Source organism: Alosa pseudoharengus, unplaced genomic scaffold, assembly GCF_046254945.1.
Source record: "Alosa pseudoharengus isolate Yale_2024_CS ecotype anadromous, Long Island Sound unplaced genomic scaffold, YU_APseudo_1.1 YU_APseudo_1.1_scf_51, whole genome shotgun sequence".
NCBI classification, from domain to species: domain Eukaryota; kingdom Metazoa; phylum Chordata; class Actinopteri; order Clupeiformes; family Clupeidae; genus Alosa; species Alosa pseudoharengus.
In genome coordinates this window covers 210,413-228,636 of record NW_027468839.1, presented here as the reverse complement: position 1 = coordinate 228,636, position 18,224 = coordinate 210,413, and the positions used below count along the sequence as shown (strand labels likewise).

The following is an 18,224-nucleotide window of genomic DNA, read 5'->3' as shown; positions in this document are numbered from 1 at the left end:
TGTTGTCTTTTTTTGATGGACTCGTACATTATTTGAACATGTTAATGTTAGTCTTTGAAGCCAGATCACTGTACTGACAAATGTGTGTAAAAGGAAACACTAAGTACTTGTAACTACATGGATATGCAATAATACGTTTTCACTGGATGGAAGTGAAAATCGACATGAAAGAGAATATCATCATGAAACCTAGTGTGTTACAGTATATTATCATCATAAGAAAAGAGATGAGTTTCCTCCGTTGAAAAACCCGCCCCAATTCTTCAGTCACTCCTGGCATTGCTGGCCAACAGTGTTGTCACAGCAACGCACAAACACCTCGTCTGATCATGACCACCTTCCCTCCCCTCATACTCTGCAGCGCTGCATATTTTATCAGTCTGGAGGAAGACGAACGCAGTTCCTCTGACATCGGTAGCAGATGTCTCGATCAGGGCCTTATAAATATCCCCTTGGCACGCTAAAAAAGCTTGATGGCTCTGGGAATCAGAGGTACGAGTCACAACACCACGTTGCGTAACAGTCTGGAGCGAGAGTGGGTCCGCCGCAGGGACTGACGACCCTGCAAAGACCTTCTCGGGTCGTTGTAAACTGGCCCTTCTCACACGCTTTGGCAGTGGAGACTGGTGGGAGATTGGGTTCTATTTGTACCCCGCAAGTTGTTTCTCCGTAAAGTCATGAGCCAGCAGGACGACAGTGGGGTGGCAGAGGGGGGTGGGGTGGGTGGCACTGCTGTGGTTACGCCAACACGCACAAGTGCCCACTCAACTGCCCTCCTGCCCCAAGAAGAGAATAAGCTGTCTGATTTTTGACTATCTGAGAGCTGAACTTGCATCATACACTACATACTATGGATTACTATGGCATTCCCCTGTAGAAAATAGCATAAAAAGGCCCCACCAAGGGGATCTCCAAGTGTCAGGATAGGCATAGGCTGCTAAAGGGATAGTTTACTAGACTCACATACTCGACTACACTTCAATAATATGGGGGTATCCTGTAGTTATATTGTTTTTGTGCCGGACTAGACTGCAGGCCTATCATTGTGGAATGATTACGAGGTCTGGGTTTGCTTTCTGTCAGCCAACAACAACAATTAAATCTATTACCACAAGCACAAGGCTTTGGTGCTTTTTTCCATTACTGTAACAGGCTGGTCAGCAGCAGCAGCAGCAGTAACTTTGATGTAATAGGGAGAGACATTATCGTATGCGAGCCACAGTTTATCCCGGCGGGAACATGTAGAGTTCCTGAGCCTCCAGTGAGAAGCACGACCCTCCTCTGCCCAGACCCACCCCTCTCTCACACACACACACACACACACACACACACACACACACACACACACACACACACACACACACACACACACGCACACACACACACGCGCACATAAGCTGGCACGCACGCACGCATGCATGCACGACTTCTCAGGGATGAGGGGCTAACTAGATGTGACTGTGCTGACCCGAAGAGCAAGCAAATATGTAGCAGACCATAAAGGCCACACAAGATGTGGACGATGTGTGCTAGAAGTCCTTTCCTTAGGTAAGAGCTTAGAGCTGAACATAAACATGCCAAGGATTTTATCGTGGTATTCATCGGATTTCACTTTCACACGAGGAAACCGTTCCCTCGTCCACTGATAAGGGATGCAGACACACAGGAGCAGAGACTTCTTGGATCACAGTGTGTGTGTGTGTGTGCTGGGAAGTGGACAGTTAAATGGCTGGCATTGCTCCACACACAAATGGATCCCAGGCCTTGCTCTGCAACTTGTGAAAACATAATGGGAGCAGACACGACAGGAGCCGGCCACACACAAGCAACACACACACACACACACAAACACACACGCACAAACAACACACAGATGGAAGACTAAGATTCTAAACGACCACGCACCAGAAACCTACTGGTCCTTCGCTTGCCGCTCACTGCCTCCCAAGTGAGAGGAATTACAGTAGCCCTACGTCAGAGGCAGCCCGGTCAGGTGGCTAGACGTGGCGTTGATCCGGACAGACAGGGGGATTGGCGGCTCTTAGCCGTTCGAGAACGCCGCTGTGTGCTCGCGTCAGAGTCCGGATGCCTGACAGGCTCGACGCGCTGGGTCAGTCACAGTGTGTTCGCACGCATTGTGTGGTGTTTTAACTTAAACCTCCACCCCCAACACCCAACCCCAAGCAGACAGGAACAATTTACAGTATGTGCTGGCAGGGACCTCTGCCCACATGGACGGCACGTTGGGTCACTCTTTATTCTTGGCAGGAGTCAACTGAGGCAAAGCTTGCACGCTAAAAGGTCAAAGTTCTGTACGACTGTAACTGACAACTTAAAAAAAAAATAAATAAATCTTCTCGGATGAATAATTGAAAACGTGTACTTTCAGAACAAGCCCAAGACCAATTGTAAGTGGTAAGTGCACCCTTAAGTTTGAATAATTTATGCCTTGAATTTGTCCCTCAAATCTCTTAAATGTCCATTTGTTTATATATATATATATATATATATATATATATATATATATTTGTTAAATCTAAGCACAGGGTCAGGGACATCCTTTTCAGTGAGTGTCCTCTGGCTAAGAATAACCATTAACATACACAGTCTGTAAAGATGAACATTAAAACTTTTTTTTATTAATATTTTCCCGGCCACAACAATAAAATTTAACAAATGATCACTAGAAAAAAAAAGTTAAACTTCCAATAGCTGTACAATACATACAGGATCATAAAACTGGCCGCCTTGATCAAAACTCACTACAATGAATGTAGTGTTCTTCAGCAGCATGTCACAAAAACAAAACAAAAAAAAACATTATACATATGTACACATCCACATTGAATCCATATCAAATTTCACATATGTACAAGTACTGCTATAGAGTACAAACAAAATGTCAACTTTGTTGCTCAGTTTAAAATCTTTTTTTTTTTTTTTCTATAAATGTCGCCTTAGAAGTTGACAGTGTGTAGCTCAATTCAAGAGAGAGGACTACCGCTCTGAGACGTAGCAAAAAAGTTATGTGTTTGCACCTTCAAACACAAAAAGCTTGTTGCTTTAAATAGTCCCCCTTCCCCATTCAGCTACAGTGGCTTTGCACATAGGGCTGGATATTGACTCGTGGATTTTCCTTCCTTCTTTTTTGGAGGTGGGGGCAGTTGGGGGTAGTTTTGGAGGTGGGGGCAGTGGAGGGGGCAGTTTTCACTGCACTGATACATCCATCCATGCCAAGCTTAAGGTTTGGAGTTATGCTACATCATTCACCTCACAACAACAGGTGGTGTAACTAGCTTCCCCTCCCCCGCCCTCTCTATGTTTTCCTTCATGACTGAAGAGAAGTATTCTCCTGCTATGGCCCTTAAAGAGACAAAAAAAGTGGCTCAAGTGCCTTTTGCTCTGATTACAGAGAGAAAAAACCACCGGTTTCTATGTTCTCCTTGCCCCTTAGCCACACACATAAAAAGGAATGCACTTTGGTATATACCAAATGCCCTGGGTTGATATAGTCACAATAATTATCACAACAGTCTGAGGTAAAATATTAATAATGTATTTTTTTTCCCTAGAGTTGCTAAACTGAAGCAAAATGTAACCCCTTGGATACCTAGATGTTAAGACAAGATAGATGCAGCAAAAGCTGTCGCTCTAGCAGTGCTGCAAACGTGATGGCTATATGTTTACTTACATTTCCCCGTTGGCAAAGGGTCCTTGAGAAAGTTCTTATTCTCAGTTCTGTGAGGATTTAAATCCGCTTGTGTAAACAACTTGTAAAAACATCTCAAATCGAGTGGCCTCTCTCTCTCTCCCAGGTACCATTTCATGGTTTTTAAGGGAGTGTCTTTGGGTGTTGCTCTAAAAATCACCATGATATTTCTGGATCTCAATATGCCTACGTGTGCAGGACAAGGGGCTTTACTGTTGGGTAAGAAATTGAATGGCATTGATAACCAAAGGCACATTGTATTAAAAACTAAGGGCACAAAGAACTCCCCACTACGGTCAATCCACAAAACAACAATTAAAAAGTAATTAGTCCGAGGACAAAACTGTCCTCCCCCATAGTCGCAGCTCCATGTGCATCAGAAGAACAAGGGCCATTGTACTTGTTGGCGCATTGGACGGTGTGCAGGTATGGGCTTGGCAGGTAGGGTGCCAACCAGCGGCGAGGGTGCAAGTGTGCCCATGTGAGTGGGTGGGTGGGTGCCAAACTTCACTCCCTGACAACCCGAAAATGTCCAATGCCAGTGGCCCTTCCTCCAGAGTCCAGAAAACAAGAGAGTAGGCCCATGATTGCCTTATTCCTTTTTGTTGTGTCGAGTCTCCGAGTAGTGGCAGATCAAGTTCTTGTGCATTACATCATAAGTCACTCCATGGTTACCAAGCCAACAGCACACATTCTATTCCTGTTTTATATTAGCTCTTCTTTGAGAAACATTATGAAATAAATAAATAGCCTAAAACATCTTTTTTTTTTCAAAGCTTTAAAACCCAAGTCAGTTACACCAATATCACTATGATGAATTTAAAAAAAAGAAAAGAAAACCTACGAATGAAAATGGCCAATGTGTGATGTCTTTCAAGGTTGAGGAAGTGTCCATGTACATGTAAGACTGTACATATACAGCTCTGGGTTATTTGTGGGTAGTATTTATAGTTGTTAAATTTTATTATTCCTCACAAATGTTTAGTCTTTGGCTGTGAAAGGGAACGAACATTTAAGAATTTTAACTCTTGCAAGCCCGCATAGACAGAACAGCAGCTCATCGACAGTCAACAAGACGACAGACAGAGAGAGAAAGAGAGCTACATTAAATCAAAAGAGAGAGCTACATCTGGCCAATCAGATGACAGAAGTCAAGCTATTACCCAAAGTGCCACTCCATCAACTCGTAAGTCTTCAAGCGTCCTCTTATTACAGAGAGGTGCAGGGAGCGCGGCCATGCAGCCGAAAGCTCATCAAATTCAAGTAAATATGTCTCTTGCCTTCTCCAAGAGTATAAGCACGGCACAAGCAGGCTGCTACTACTGCCACACGCAATACTCAATATCCTTCCTTAAGCCACTGCATTCAAAACTGAAAAGCCTAAACTGAGTCATCCTTGTAGCATCCTCACATAAGCTGCACGTCATTCACTAGGAGACAGAACTGGTAAAAGAACCAAGAAGTTTTGCCTGGAAAAAACAATAACAAGTATCGAACATGTTACAAAAAGGTAAGAGCACCAACATGTTTCCTTTAGACTTCGATTTGTATTCACAGCACCCATCTTGAAAACACCTGCTGCTGAAATGCCATTCCTTTCATTGTTGTTAAAAATGTCATTCCTCTCCTGAAAAAGAACTCCCCTGTCATTTATCTGACAGCTCAGAGAGAAGCGGCGGTCGAACCAGAACTCTACCGTCCTTGTTTCAGCCACATAAGGAATGTCAAGAGAATTGTAGGCACATACCAAGTCTCATGTAAACATTTTCCCCCGTCTCCTGAACATAATTTCATAACAGTCAAAACCTTCCATTTCCATTACATCTGTATTACTTCTCCAATCTCCTAACAAATCGCATCCTCACAACAGACTTGCATCATCACCTGCACAGCCAACACACAAAAGACCTCGACACATATGTATTCACTAAAAACACATACAGCTAAAAATTAGCCACACATTGAGTCCACTTAAACCACCCATTTCGTAACCCTTAGCCTAATTCAAATTGGTAAAAAGTCCACAGCTAAGTTCTTCTTGACTGAAATAAAAATCCATTCGTTGATACGTTTGAATAACCTTATTTCAATCAGTCGTCTCTTTTTCTTTCAATACTAGAAAAACATTGTAACATCTGCTGAGGGCTTTTAGAGTAGCAGAGCAGTTTCTATGAAGGCTGACACACTTCAGCCTTGCACAAAGTCCTGAGATGGCAAACTTAAAATGTTGTTCCCTTTCACATGGCCTTTCCAATCTAATTGAAACAAATATATTTTTTTAGTTGTGAAAAGGTGCTACTAATAATAAAAAAACTGTAGTGAATATGCAACAGTTCATCTACACTTCAGATGTACCAACTCACACACTGGTATGCAATGCTCAGCTTTCCAACTGACTTGGAAGATAATATCTCCTTTGTTAGACAGAAGAAAAACTAAAACAAAATAAAAACAATAAATTAGTGTGTTCAGCTGACTAATTTTGGCAAAACTGTCCTTTGTTGAATATTCCCATTCGCATCGGTCATTTGCGTCAGGTTAGTCCTTAGCTTGGAGGCGGAGCCAGACGTGGGAGGTAATTTGGAGATGGTCGTGATGGCACCGGTGCCCTCAGTGATGCGCTTGACCGTCGTCTTGTCCCCCGTGGGGGGTTTGGGCAAGCGTCTCCTGAGCCAGGGGTGGCGCAGCGCCTGGCTGGGGGTCATGCGCAGGGCGGGGTCCCACTCCAGGCACTGCTTGAGGAAGTCCAAGAAGAGGGGGTCGTCGCAGCCCTTGAGCGCCGTCACCCAGTCCTTGCTGGCCGGCGGACCGCGCAGCTTGCCCCGGCGTGAGCGTCCGCCGTTCAGCACCACCGTGTTGTCGGGCAGCGTGGTGACCGTGCAGTAGCGCGGGTAGCCCTTGGAGCTGACAAAGTTCTTGGCCCGCTTGGACGAGTCCAGGAGCTTCTGCGAGGGCATGCCCAGAAGCTCGATGACGCACGCCAGTTGGTCCCCTTCGTCCTCCCCCGGGAGGAGCGGGTAGCCGGTCAGCAGCTCGGCCAGGATGCACCCCAGGCTCCACATGTCGATGGGCATGCCGTACCGGGCGCCCAGGATGACCTCCGGGGCCCGATAGAAGCGCGACTGGATGTACGTGTAGACCCTCTGGTGCTCGTAACAGCTGGAGCCGAAGTCGATGACCTTGATCCCGCTGCGGCCCTGCTGCTTGAGCAGAATGTTCTCGGGCTTCAGGTCGCAGTGGATGATCCGGTTCTTGTGCAGCGACTCCAGACACTGCAGGATGGAGTGGGCGAACTTGCGCACCAGCGGCAGGCTGAAGCCCTGGAACTTGTTCTTCTTGATGAGCTCGTACAGGTTCATGCTGAGGAGTTCAAAGGTCATGCAGATGTGGTTGCGGAAGGTGAAGTGCTCCAGCATGTGGATGACGTTCATGGTGGAGTCCTTGTCCTGCTTGCGAAGGTGCTCCAGGATGCGAATCTCCTCGGCCGCCTGCCGGTGGAAACGCTTCTCGTTGCGCACCATTTTCAGCGCCACGTGCGTGTGCGTCTTGTGGTCGTAGGCCTTCACCACCTGGCCGAAGCTGCCCTTGCCGATGACCTTGAGCACCTCGTAGCGGTAGGCGATGTGGTCGTGCGGCACGTGGATGTAGGAGCCCTGGTCGTCGTCGTAGCCGCCGTTGTTGGAGCCGCCGACCACGCCCGGCCGCTTCTTGGCGTTGGGGCCCACGAAGTAGACCTCCGGGTAGTTGAAGACCTCCTGGTGCTCGAACGCGGACAGCTTGGCCATGTACTGCTTCATGGCCTGGTCAGGGGCCATCGGCGTGGCCTTGGGCTTGCTCTCGGTGGACTTGATGGACGTGGAGCTGCCTTGCCGGCTGCTCTCCTGAGGCCGATCTGGCACCGGGAGCCCGGTCCGGTTTGACGGCGTCAACCCATTGGGTTGAGTGGTCAGCACTGTCCGTTTGTTGCTGTTCTCCTCAAACAGCTGCTGAACGTGGATCTGCTGGTGGTTCCCGATGTGCAGGTGATCATTCATGGTGTGCTTATTGCCTCCTACCTGCTGACAAACAGACAAAACAGAGAAAATTAATTAATTGGTTGCACCACAAAATAATCATAAAATTGATTAACTGGTGCAGAGAGAACTGGAAAGAACACTTAATGCTGAGAAGAGGGTTTTCTACTTGCATATTATGTATTGTGTTTGTTTTATTTCTAGCCTGTTATTAAGCCTGATTACAATTATCTTGACTTATGTAAATAAATGCATATAACAGAATTTTGATGTCAGAATAAATGAAGAATACAGAAGCAGGCTTTCGTGACTTTTTATAATTACATTATCATATGCCATCTACACACATTTATTTGTGTAAGTTGTTATAACAGAGGAGTTGACAGACTCACTGAGAGCAATACACTTTGCACCTGCACAGGGGCGAAGGCTTTTCTAACAAACTGAGATGGTGGATATATTAGCTAGCAGCTAGTGAGGCGGTGTGCCCTTCACGTCCGTTACAGCACCCTCAGTTTCTATTAGCAGGAAAGGGCCAACAGCGGTCAGCTCTGACGTGCGGAGGTAAAATCCTTCCCTTACACGGCCAGAGGAGGGTCACCCCGGGCCACCAAGATTAACTGTAACGAGATGCCCTCACCCTGCCCGCTGTCATTCACAACGCCTGATTCCCAGAACCGCCATCACTCTCGCTATTGTCTTCAGAGTGTACAGGGAAAAGCTCAGACCACTGTGGAATGACAGAGCTACAGACGTACCAAGCAAACAGAGCTGCTGTTTCTTAAAGGCAGGCCTCTAGCAGGCCAAGAGGAGCTGCCGTTTCTTAAAGGCAGGCCTCTAGCAGGCCAAGAGGAGCTGCCGTTTCTTAAAGGCAGGCCTCTATAGCAGGCCAAGGGGAGCTGCTGTTTCTTAAAGGCAGGCCTCTAGCAGGCCAAGGGGAGCTGCTGTTTCTTAAAGGCAGGCCTCTAGCAGGCCAAGAGGAAGGAACCCACTAACACAAACACTGCAAGTCTGCCCTGAATAGGACGGGAAGGAAGGAGGGATTGAGGCTCTCGCTCTAATACATCCAGGATACAACACATGGAGGGCCACTGAGAGGCCCGAGGAATGTACGATGCAATGGCCGACAAATGTGGACCGGTGAGGGACAAAGAAAACCTTCTGATTCTCTCAAAGACAGACACCCACCCTTACACGCCATGACATACTGAAAAAAAATGCATGGACAGATATGGTTGGCCTGGTGCACACACACGCACACGTTTATTGGACTTATTTTAGAGATTGCTAACCTTACATGACAGGTTTGGTCCACAAGATATGATCTCAGAGACATAAATACACTTCAGAAAATGGCAGTGCGATTCATGACACCCCACACTCCATGTTTCATTTTACATAATTTCATTTTGTATGTTACATAACCTGGCCCCATGGATTTGGTGTCACCTTTTTTTTTTATAGGGAGTGTACTCTATCTCTTGAACTCTTACCAAACATTACAGTTAAAATACACGTTTACACTTTTGGGGGGTTCCAGGCCTGTGGAGTCGAGTGAAAAGACTGCTTTATTGTCCACTCATTCTTTACATATGAACTTCAAAAACAACAAGTGTTGGCCCATCTTGCTTTCAACATGCCAACAGTTTCAAACTGCACATCACTGGTCTCTCTCCTGACCACACCATCTTGCTGACCATGCTTCATATGAGTAGACAATGCACAGGGCTTGTACCAAAGACCAAAGCTTGTACCTAAGTTGGTACACCAAATGCGAATCAATCTATAGAACGATAGGTAGATAGACAGAATGATGGGACAATAGAAGGACCAATATAGACACAAGTTTCCTTCTCTGTTGATTTTTCCTCTACAGCCGACTCCTGACATTCTTGTTTCCCAAAACCCCCACGGTTTTCATGTTTACACAACAAAACATATCTCCACACAAACAGCCCTGGATGCGCATTTCCTGCCTTCCGTGATGCCCCACCTCCCCATGCCGCTCCAAGATGCACGCTTCCTTGATAATGTGATTATCTCAGCAGCTTGTTTTCGCTGCAGCATCCTGTTGCACCAGTCAGACGTCTATACTTCCCATCCATGTGTAAACAACTGCCCAGTCGCTGCCCTACCCTGCCCCCAGCATGTTTATATCCCCATCTGTTTAAATACCAGCTAATTGCCTGATTTCCAGTCAGATCCCTTTAAATGTAGCTTTGTGTGCTAACGGATTAGCATCAAGTGTTTTCTGTTGCTGTTTAGCTGTTATTATGATTTCGTACAACTTTGCAAATTCCCTTTCGGGAACCGTTTTAGTTTATAATCCACTTAATTGCACTCCTCCCTCCCTCCCTCTGCTAATCTGGAGTGGTTTCATACACGCAACTGCAAACAGAGGGGGTGATAATCCAGACGTGGGGCTGGAAATATAAGGGCAATATAAGAGGCCTTGCCTCGCCTAGCCCTCTCCGATCCACTCCGGCGGTTCAGGCACACTCTAATCCTCCAGATGGCAAGCTCTGATGTTTCCACACTCGTGCCTTGCCTACAGATTTTAATGCAAGTGTCAAGCTAACGCTTCTCCTAAAACCTTGACCTGATACCACAGCAAACGCTGTTGAGAGTCACTTACCACATACTAAACTGACTCTCCGTCTGACGTTTAGGGGAACCTAGCCGAGAAAGCCTGCATGTTTGGTGTTGCAGAGCCCCTGAAGGCCTACCGATGAGCTCTCCCTCTCTCTCTCTCTCATATATATATCTCTCTCATATATATCACACATACGCTCCTCTGGTGAACTTCTGAACTCTAGCAGACATGTACACCATGTCCACTGCAGCTATCATGAAAGACGCTCGGCTCATAAACAACTCCACTGTGCAATTTCAGGCATGTCACCCAGTGCACAGATTCTTTGATCCTTTGCACTTTGGGAAGGGCTGGGGTGGGTGATGTCTAAAAATGCATTTTCCTTCCCCATTTGACCCTTGATGAGCATGTAATTTTCTTAATTACAAGTAAAACATTGTCTAAAGATTTAAATGAAGGGTGTAAATATATAAAGCAAACACAAACACACACAAGGATTCACTTCTAACCAGGACATATCCACTAACTTGACTTCACTTGCAGCAATATTGGCTTGAAGACTGATTATTAACAAACAGGCTTGCTAGGACACAATATTATTGATAGTTAACAACTTAATGGATTTACAACTCTTTTTCCTTACATAATCATAAGACAGTGTACCCAATAGCATGTTTAGCATTGCCAATCACTGTTAAACTCCACCTTCTGCTCAGTCTAGTTAACAGGGTGACCTACAAATGCCTGCCATATGCAAACACAAACAACATGCACTTATTCCTAATCTGACTAGAGGCTATTCTCTAAAGCTAGTTAGCTTCCCATATTTAGCCGTTCACCACTGAATGCGTTTCACCTGGTCAACCCAATGCTTGTGGCTGTTAAAACTGGCATGCAAAGGTATGGTTCTCTTATTGGATTGGTACGTCCCGTTTTCATACCAACGGTCATTCAATATCTATGTGAATCTATTGAAATATCCAACTGTACCTTGGACTTTGATTAGGAGATAAGATAGTCCATATTTTAAACAGGCTCCCAGGCAAGTTCTTGATAGAAGAAAATACAAGATGCACAAAGATTAAAGGGTCTTTGAAAGGGTCTTGGGCAGCACAGCTTTTCTGTTGGCCAGTTCAGATGCGACACAGACAGGTGGGTTAGTGGGGGTTAGGGTCACCGAGAGGGCATCGCCTGTGGTGACAACTGCCCAAGACACAACTGGAGACATACAAAAGACACACACACAAACAAACACACACACAGGCCCAGGGCTCTCCAGAGATGCTGCCGGTGTGACAATCATGTTTAGTCCATCTCTCCCTCCCTTCGTCTCACCAGCTGAGCTACGATTGGACAGGATGAGGGGTGATTATCTGAGATGGAAGGTAGGGGTAGAGGGTCTACCATTCTCCCCAATATGTGTTGAGTGAAACATCCCCCCAAAACACATTCTCCTCGGGCTGCTGAACAGCACAGCGCGGAGGGCTGAAGAAGATGAGGTTAATTAGGGACAGCCGCACACATCCCACATCCCTGTGCCAATGGATGAACGCAGTGCCCAGCTGCAGAGTTGAGGAGGGTTATTATAATAATAACCTCCCACGTGGCCTGTACTGTTCCTGGCCACCAGCATGTCTATTGCATCAAGCGTCCAGGGGCTGCAAGCCTGGAGTCCAATGCCTCGACCAGACACCAAAAGGCAGGGCCCAACGCAGTTAGCTTACAGAGGCATGGAAACACGCCACTCTACAGCTGTTAACTGTTGCCAAAGGCAGCCTGCTCGCCAAAGGAAGAACTAACTGTATCATTATTATGACTACTCCAGAAGTTCTACTTAAAAGTAAAAACTGAAAAAAGTTATAGATCGATATTCCTAGTTTGCAGCCATAAAATCAGAAACATAGTTCAATGGAACGAGGCGCTATTATGGGTCAAATCTGACCTGAGTGCCAGATTGGCCTCCTCATGTTGTGTGTGTGTGTAGATCAGCACGCTGGATGGCTCTGACATAATGTTTTGGTTTCCATGGCTAATCTCTGAACAAGTCCACTGTTTGTCAGAGGACAACTCGCAGCCAAAAATGAAACGTTGATCATGGATTAACAAAACCCTCAGAGCTGCATTAAGGCAACAGATTTTAGCTTATTTTATCTTAAAATAACAGCTTTAAACACATTTTTGCTTATTTTATCTTAAAATAACAGTTTTAAACACACGTTGATGCCACACTGACTTAAGATAGGGAGAATAGAGTCTTTGCCATTACCAATTCTTGTCTGGAATGCCTAGTATAGCACTGCAACACTGTCGCAGGGAGAAGCATAACCCTTTTCATTAGTTTTAGACTATATTGCATACCCACTACATTAAAAATGGATTAAAAAAAGAAGAATTCCAACATTGTGTTACTTTAACGACACTGTGTCAAGTCACATTGCTCTCTCTCAACAACACAACCACTATACCAACACAAGAAACACAAAATGACAACACTGACCATCAAAGCAATGGATCAATCCAAACATCCGATGGAAAGGCCATTCATAATATCCAAGCCACATTCCTCAAATTACTTTTTTTCCATCCAACCAGTGAGTCAGGTTGTCCTCTCCTCGTGAATCAGATGCGTAATGGGTGATTGATTTTCTTCTTGCAGCTTCCTTATTCTGCAAAACGTCATTAACCAGTAACCACACCTTAAGACTGCTCCTAAAACTGCCCTGTTCGACCACAGCAGTGTCTGTAGGAGGAGGCAGATCTGAGTCTGGATATCTGTTAACTGTAGCCTATGCTTGAAATGTGAATGCGACCCGCACATGACTATTGATGGGGGGAGGGTGCATGTTTATTTTTGTACTGGTGGCCCCATTTGGAGACCACGGCCAAAAACAGACTGCCCCTTGCTCTGCCACATTGACATCAATGGCCTGCACTGGAGAACTAAAGAGCTCTAAACGGACTATACATGCATGTGCTTCCATGCATATGATAACACACTCAGCCTGCTTGGGCTTTCTCAAAGCCTAAATATACCAGCATTAGGCTGAGGGGGTAGATCACATGGTTGAATTCACATGGCTTCTATCCAGTGCTGCAAGAGGGCCGTGCTCTAAAATGTGTAGTAATAGTGGTTAGAAACCAAATCGATGAATCCATGACATCGCACATAGGTTTATTTTCAGAGTGCTATTCTACCGAGACGAATGACACCATCCGTTTCTGACTCTGCACGCACGCACGACATACCCTACTCCCCCATATGAAGCATACAACGTTGGAAACACTGGCATCTACGTGTTAATGCGTAATGTGTTGTTCATCGAAAGCACGGGCCAGCAGCTTGCAGATATATTACAAGCCACGCATAAGAGATATCTCTTGGGCAACAGTCCTTAAGCACAAGCCGTGTATCACGGTTTTACTTCGACTGCTTGGACTTCTACCCATCCCCCACACATCGACACCGTACAGTAGCCTACAATGCGTTAGCCATAGCAAGCAACCCATACGGAGTGACTACAGTAGGCTAGAGTTTTATTATTTCAAAAATAAATTGCGTAGTTATCATGCAGACTTGCAAACTTGGTTTTGGACTAAATGTCCAACATATGTGTATTATAAGGGGGTATTCCGATAGTAGCCTAGTTTGTCAACGTTTTGGTATCGACTGTGACTTAAGCTTATTCCCAACAAAATCATGAAAAACGCTTCTGACTCCTACACCAATAGAACATCCCCGCCACAAACCAAGTCAGAACAGCTCTGACAGGTAGCCTAGTCTAGGCTACATAAAAAGTTACAAGTGGAGATCGAGTAAGTTTCAAGAATAGTCTGGCTGTCTGCGTGTAGCTGTAAGCTTTAAGACCAAAATGTACTCCCACGTGATCAGAAACGTGCCAACTTGTTACACAGCACTCTTACAATATGAAACAAAGAAACTCGTCTGACCTGCACTAAACGACTACAAAGTGGCCATTTCACTAACCTACAGTCCAAGGTCCCACTACTAAACAAGCTACTTCTGGCTGTTGCTTTAATTTACGGTCTCGGCAGTCCATAAGCCTACCAACAGCCTACTAGGAGTCCAGTAAACAGACCGTCTCACTGTAAGAATTGTGAAACTAAAGTCCTTACTGTTAGCGAGTTGGTATTCCTGAGGGGTGGTAATGCGACTGGAGATGTCGGGTCCGTCCCTACAGCGGGCCGGAGACCCCCGACGCCGATTCCGGGGGAAGACTCTAGCTGGCAGATCTCACCCCCTTTGCCTGCAAATCGGGAGAATAGAACGAAGCGTTAATGACACTAAATGGCTTGTCAGAAAATGCAGCCAACTACCCGTCCTTAAAGCTAGTCCTGTATAACCATGACATTAGTAGCATAGCACATTACGCCCTTTTAAGAACCTATAGGTTGTTTTAGCTGTACATTGAAGCAGGCTACATTAGTTTAGTAGCCTAAACTGTAGCCTATATCAAATATGCAGCTGTCGTCTACAGAAGCCTGGGTCGGTTTGAAATGTGAAATAATCTCTTTCCTGTGGTGTGGTTTCTTTAGAAATTCACAGTAATGTTATGCTACTGGAACTCACGGGAGCTGTTAACTAGCGAGAGCACAACGAAACGCTATCGATACTGATTCGGTTTTGCAAAATCCTCTCCATTGAACAGATGATTAAATTTGCGCTTGTTCCAAACCGAGCATTCTTTGCCAGTGACATGGCGAAAACAATTGCCTAAAAGGCGACTAAAACGAAAGGGTTCGATAAACGGCCCCAGGAACCATGTCCAATTCACAAACAGCCTCGGCTGCACCAAAATCAAACGCGAAATGGGCATAGAAACAAAGTACAAATGTGTTTAGACATATGCTACATACAAAAGAAACACAATGACAATGTCTAACAAGACGTACGATCAGTAATGCCATAGGCTAACATTTATTTGATCATTTTATTTGCCCTTTAGCTCTGGGCTTTGGCTTCCTTACCAGATGAGTAGACGGCAGCGCACGGCTTCTTGGTTAACATGGCCGCTGAAGAGTCACACACAGAAAAAACCCCTTCAGAATCTCCCCTCCTCCCCCTCCGCACACTGATCACCAACTCTGGTACTCCAATCAGCTACATCCAGACTTGCATTCTCAACCTGCTCCGCAAACACTGGGACAGCTTCCTCAAACACCTCCCGAAATGTTGCCACCATCGCTTGGAAACGCAAGAAACAAACAGCAAAACAGACGACCCTTTAAACGAGAGAAACCAATCTAAAATGAAGAGAATCCAAACTGCTACGACTCATAGGCACTGGTGTTTAAACAGCCGCCGAATTCCCGTGCCAGCCGTTGCATTTTCTCTCTACAGAAAAACTCGGACGACCAGTTTGGGTGTTGTCCTACGGCTTATCTATCTATGCCTGCTCGCTTCCACCTCTCTTTCTTTAGCCCTGAATAGAGCGTGAAATGTGGTTGGTTCGGTTGTTAAGCTGGCGACGCACGGCGACTTCACTGGGGGATCCGAAAGTCCCATTTGTCCCATGCACGAGATTAACCCTCCCATTATTCATTGGGCCATGTGATGCCTTCTGTTTCCCAAGACACGACCAAACCTCACGTGTAAACATTAAAACACAGGACAGGGATGTGATTGCATTTTTTTTTTTCAAACGAGAGAATGCAGGCTCTGGCACTTTGTTGAGCAAATGCAGTTTATTCCAGCCTGCATCTCCAAGTTTGCTGTTTTAACCCAAATGAGATAAACTTTCAGTGGTCTATTTTATATGCACTCCAGTTCATGCAAGATTAAACTTTTGCCCGGAATAAGTATTTATAGTGCTCGTGCTTAGATCAACAAAGCTACCTGAACAAGGTGTTCTGTTCGGTGTTTGATCTGATCTGAGAAAGCCGCGCCGCCAGGGGGCAGAGTTTCGCCTTGTAGTCGGCCCTTGTACAACAAAGTACTTCTGCTGCTGCTACTACAACCTAGCCTGAACTACTACAGTACCACCATTACTATTAAAAGTAAGATTAATACTACTGCTGAGTAAAACCTCTTCCTGAACTACTTTATGGTATGCTATAATTTATCTGTATCACCTTTAAATTAAATGGAAACAACATAAATGGCATACTCAGCCAGCCCAATGTTGTCTGCAAATTCATATGTATTTTCCTGTTTGTACACAACATATTGTTTGTGAACTTCACTACCTTCCAGCGGTATATTTATTCAGGAAACAAACATAACTTGCATCACTTGTCCAGGCAACCCAAGCCATGCTTTAAGACAGATTTTTGTAAGCCCATGTTGCAACAGTTCCAGCCAAACAAATAATAGGTTAACACAAAACACTGATACTGATGAGGATCCCATCACATATTAACCAGATTCTCCTCAGTAATGCCCCTGATAGCATCAATCGTTCTGGGACATTGATTAGAGAGAGAGAGAGAGAGAGAGAGAGAGAGAGAGAGAGAGAGAGGGAGGGAGGGGGGTCACTGGTGGACATCTAATAGACTGCTGATTCTGCTTGGTAGCCACTGCCCCTCGGGTGAAGGGTGATACAAGAATGTCGATATAGATAGCATGAGTATGAATGTTAGGGTTGTTTATGTTGTTGATTGTGTTGTTGTCAGCTGACAGACTGCCGTTTGGGCCTATGTATTGAGCTGATGCGCATTGATTTTGTGAAGCAGGATGATCCTATCTATCTGTGATCAGCTTTGCCAAGGCTTCCCTCATTGCCTGACAATCAGCATCCCCACTACTGCTGAACTCTCCTCCTGTATAAAACTAGATATCTTGCGAAACACTGTCAGCTGAAACAACTGACAATGCAATGAATCTGCATAGTACCTGGGATCCTTTCATCTAAATTTACCGTTCTTGCTTGAACACGCATAAAAGTAGAACAAATGCATATTTTCTTTTGTTGGCTTAAAGTGTAATATCCAGAAATAAACTAGAAAGAGTGTCAGGGAAGTATTTGATGACCCAGTGGAAGCTGGGGACCATCCAAGTGAACCTCTATTTTTTCCCCAGCCAGACTACTTAAAGGCGCAGCCCACAGTTCTAATTCAATATCGTTTATTTTTTGAATTTAGAGTCCTGAAACTTTATACAGTAAATGGGAAGCCTAGTTGCTTGGACTGAGCCGTAAACAATTCCAGCAGATCAGCATGTTGCTTCAGGAGCACGGAGGGAAAGGATGTAATTTAATTGGCAGTTGAGATGAAACATCAACAGCCTTTTACCAGATATGACTACACTGCCTTCTAAGGACTGACTACTTGAGGACATTATTGTCATGTTTATGCACCCTCTTAATTGAATTTCCCCTGGGGATCAATAAAGTATCTATCTATCTATCTATCTATCTATCTATCTATCTATCTATCTATTGTCTAGTTGTCCAGATGTTTCTGGTTCCCATTGCTCTACGGTGACAGAATGGAATGGGGTGCAAGTGTCCTCAGGTTCTATGCACTTTGATTGATAGGTACAATGTTCTTGTCATAGACATCCAGAAAGTACACAGAGTACTTGAGGCTATGTTTAAGAATAGATTTTGGGTTAGGGTTCAGTAAGGTGAGGTATATCAGAAGGAGTAACCGATAATAGTAATTATTTTAGTACATTGTAATAAGGATGCTTGATTGAAAATGCAACCCAGGGGCACCATTGCTAAAAGCAACCTTCTGCTGGCTTTATGAACATAATGTAATACCAATGGTTTGATGTTCAAGTCTATTTTCTTCTATTAAAACATTTTAATATGATCACACCAAGTTTTGCCGGTGCACTTTCATCATCATCACTATAAATAAATAGACACATGAATAAGTCAAATAACCCACACTGGTGTCAGGTTTACCGTCTGTAACAGAAGAAATGTACCCCCCCCCCCCCACACAC

The 18,224-nt window shown here is 45.0% G+C and overlaps 1 protein-coding gene across 4 annotated transcripts; it reads right to left on the bottom strand.

Annotated features, from left to right (window-relative positions):
- Positions 1–2,611: 2,611 nt before the first annotated feature.
- Positions 2,612–15,798, bottom strand: dyrk2 (dual-specificity tyrosine-(Y)-phosphorylation regulated kinase 2). 4 transcript variants are annotated; one of them, XM_076269420.1, is made up of 3 exons: positions 15,302–15,798; positions 14,450–14,580; positions 2,612–7,764 (listed from the first exon to the last, which is right to left on the bottom strand). In XM_076269420.1, exons 1-3 carry the CDS (start codon positions 15,339–15,341, stop codon positions 6,178–6,180), a joined length of 1,758 nt encoding a protein of 585 aa, XP_076125535.1. In that variant the 5' UTR covers positions 15,342–15,798; the 3' UTR covers positions 2,612–6,177. The 4 variants fall into 4 exon arrangements, with proteins under 4 accessions (XP_076125535.1, XP_076125534.1, XP_076125536.1 ...); XM_076269419.1 differs by having other exon boundaries at positions 2,612–7,767; positions 15,302–15,797; XM_076269421.1 differs by lacking the exon at positions 14,450–14,580 and having other exon boundaries at positions 2,612–7,767; positions 15,302–15,797.
- Positions 15,799–18,224: the final 2,426 nt, after the last annotated feature.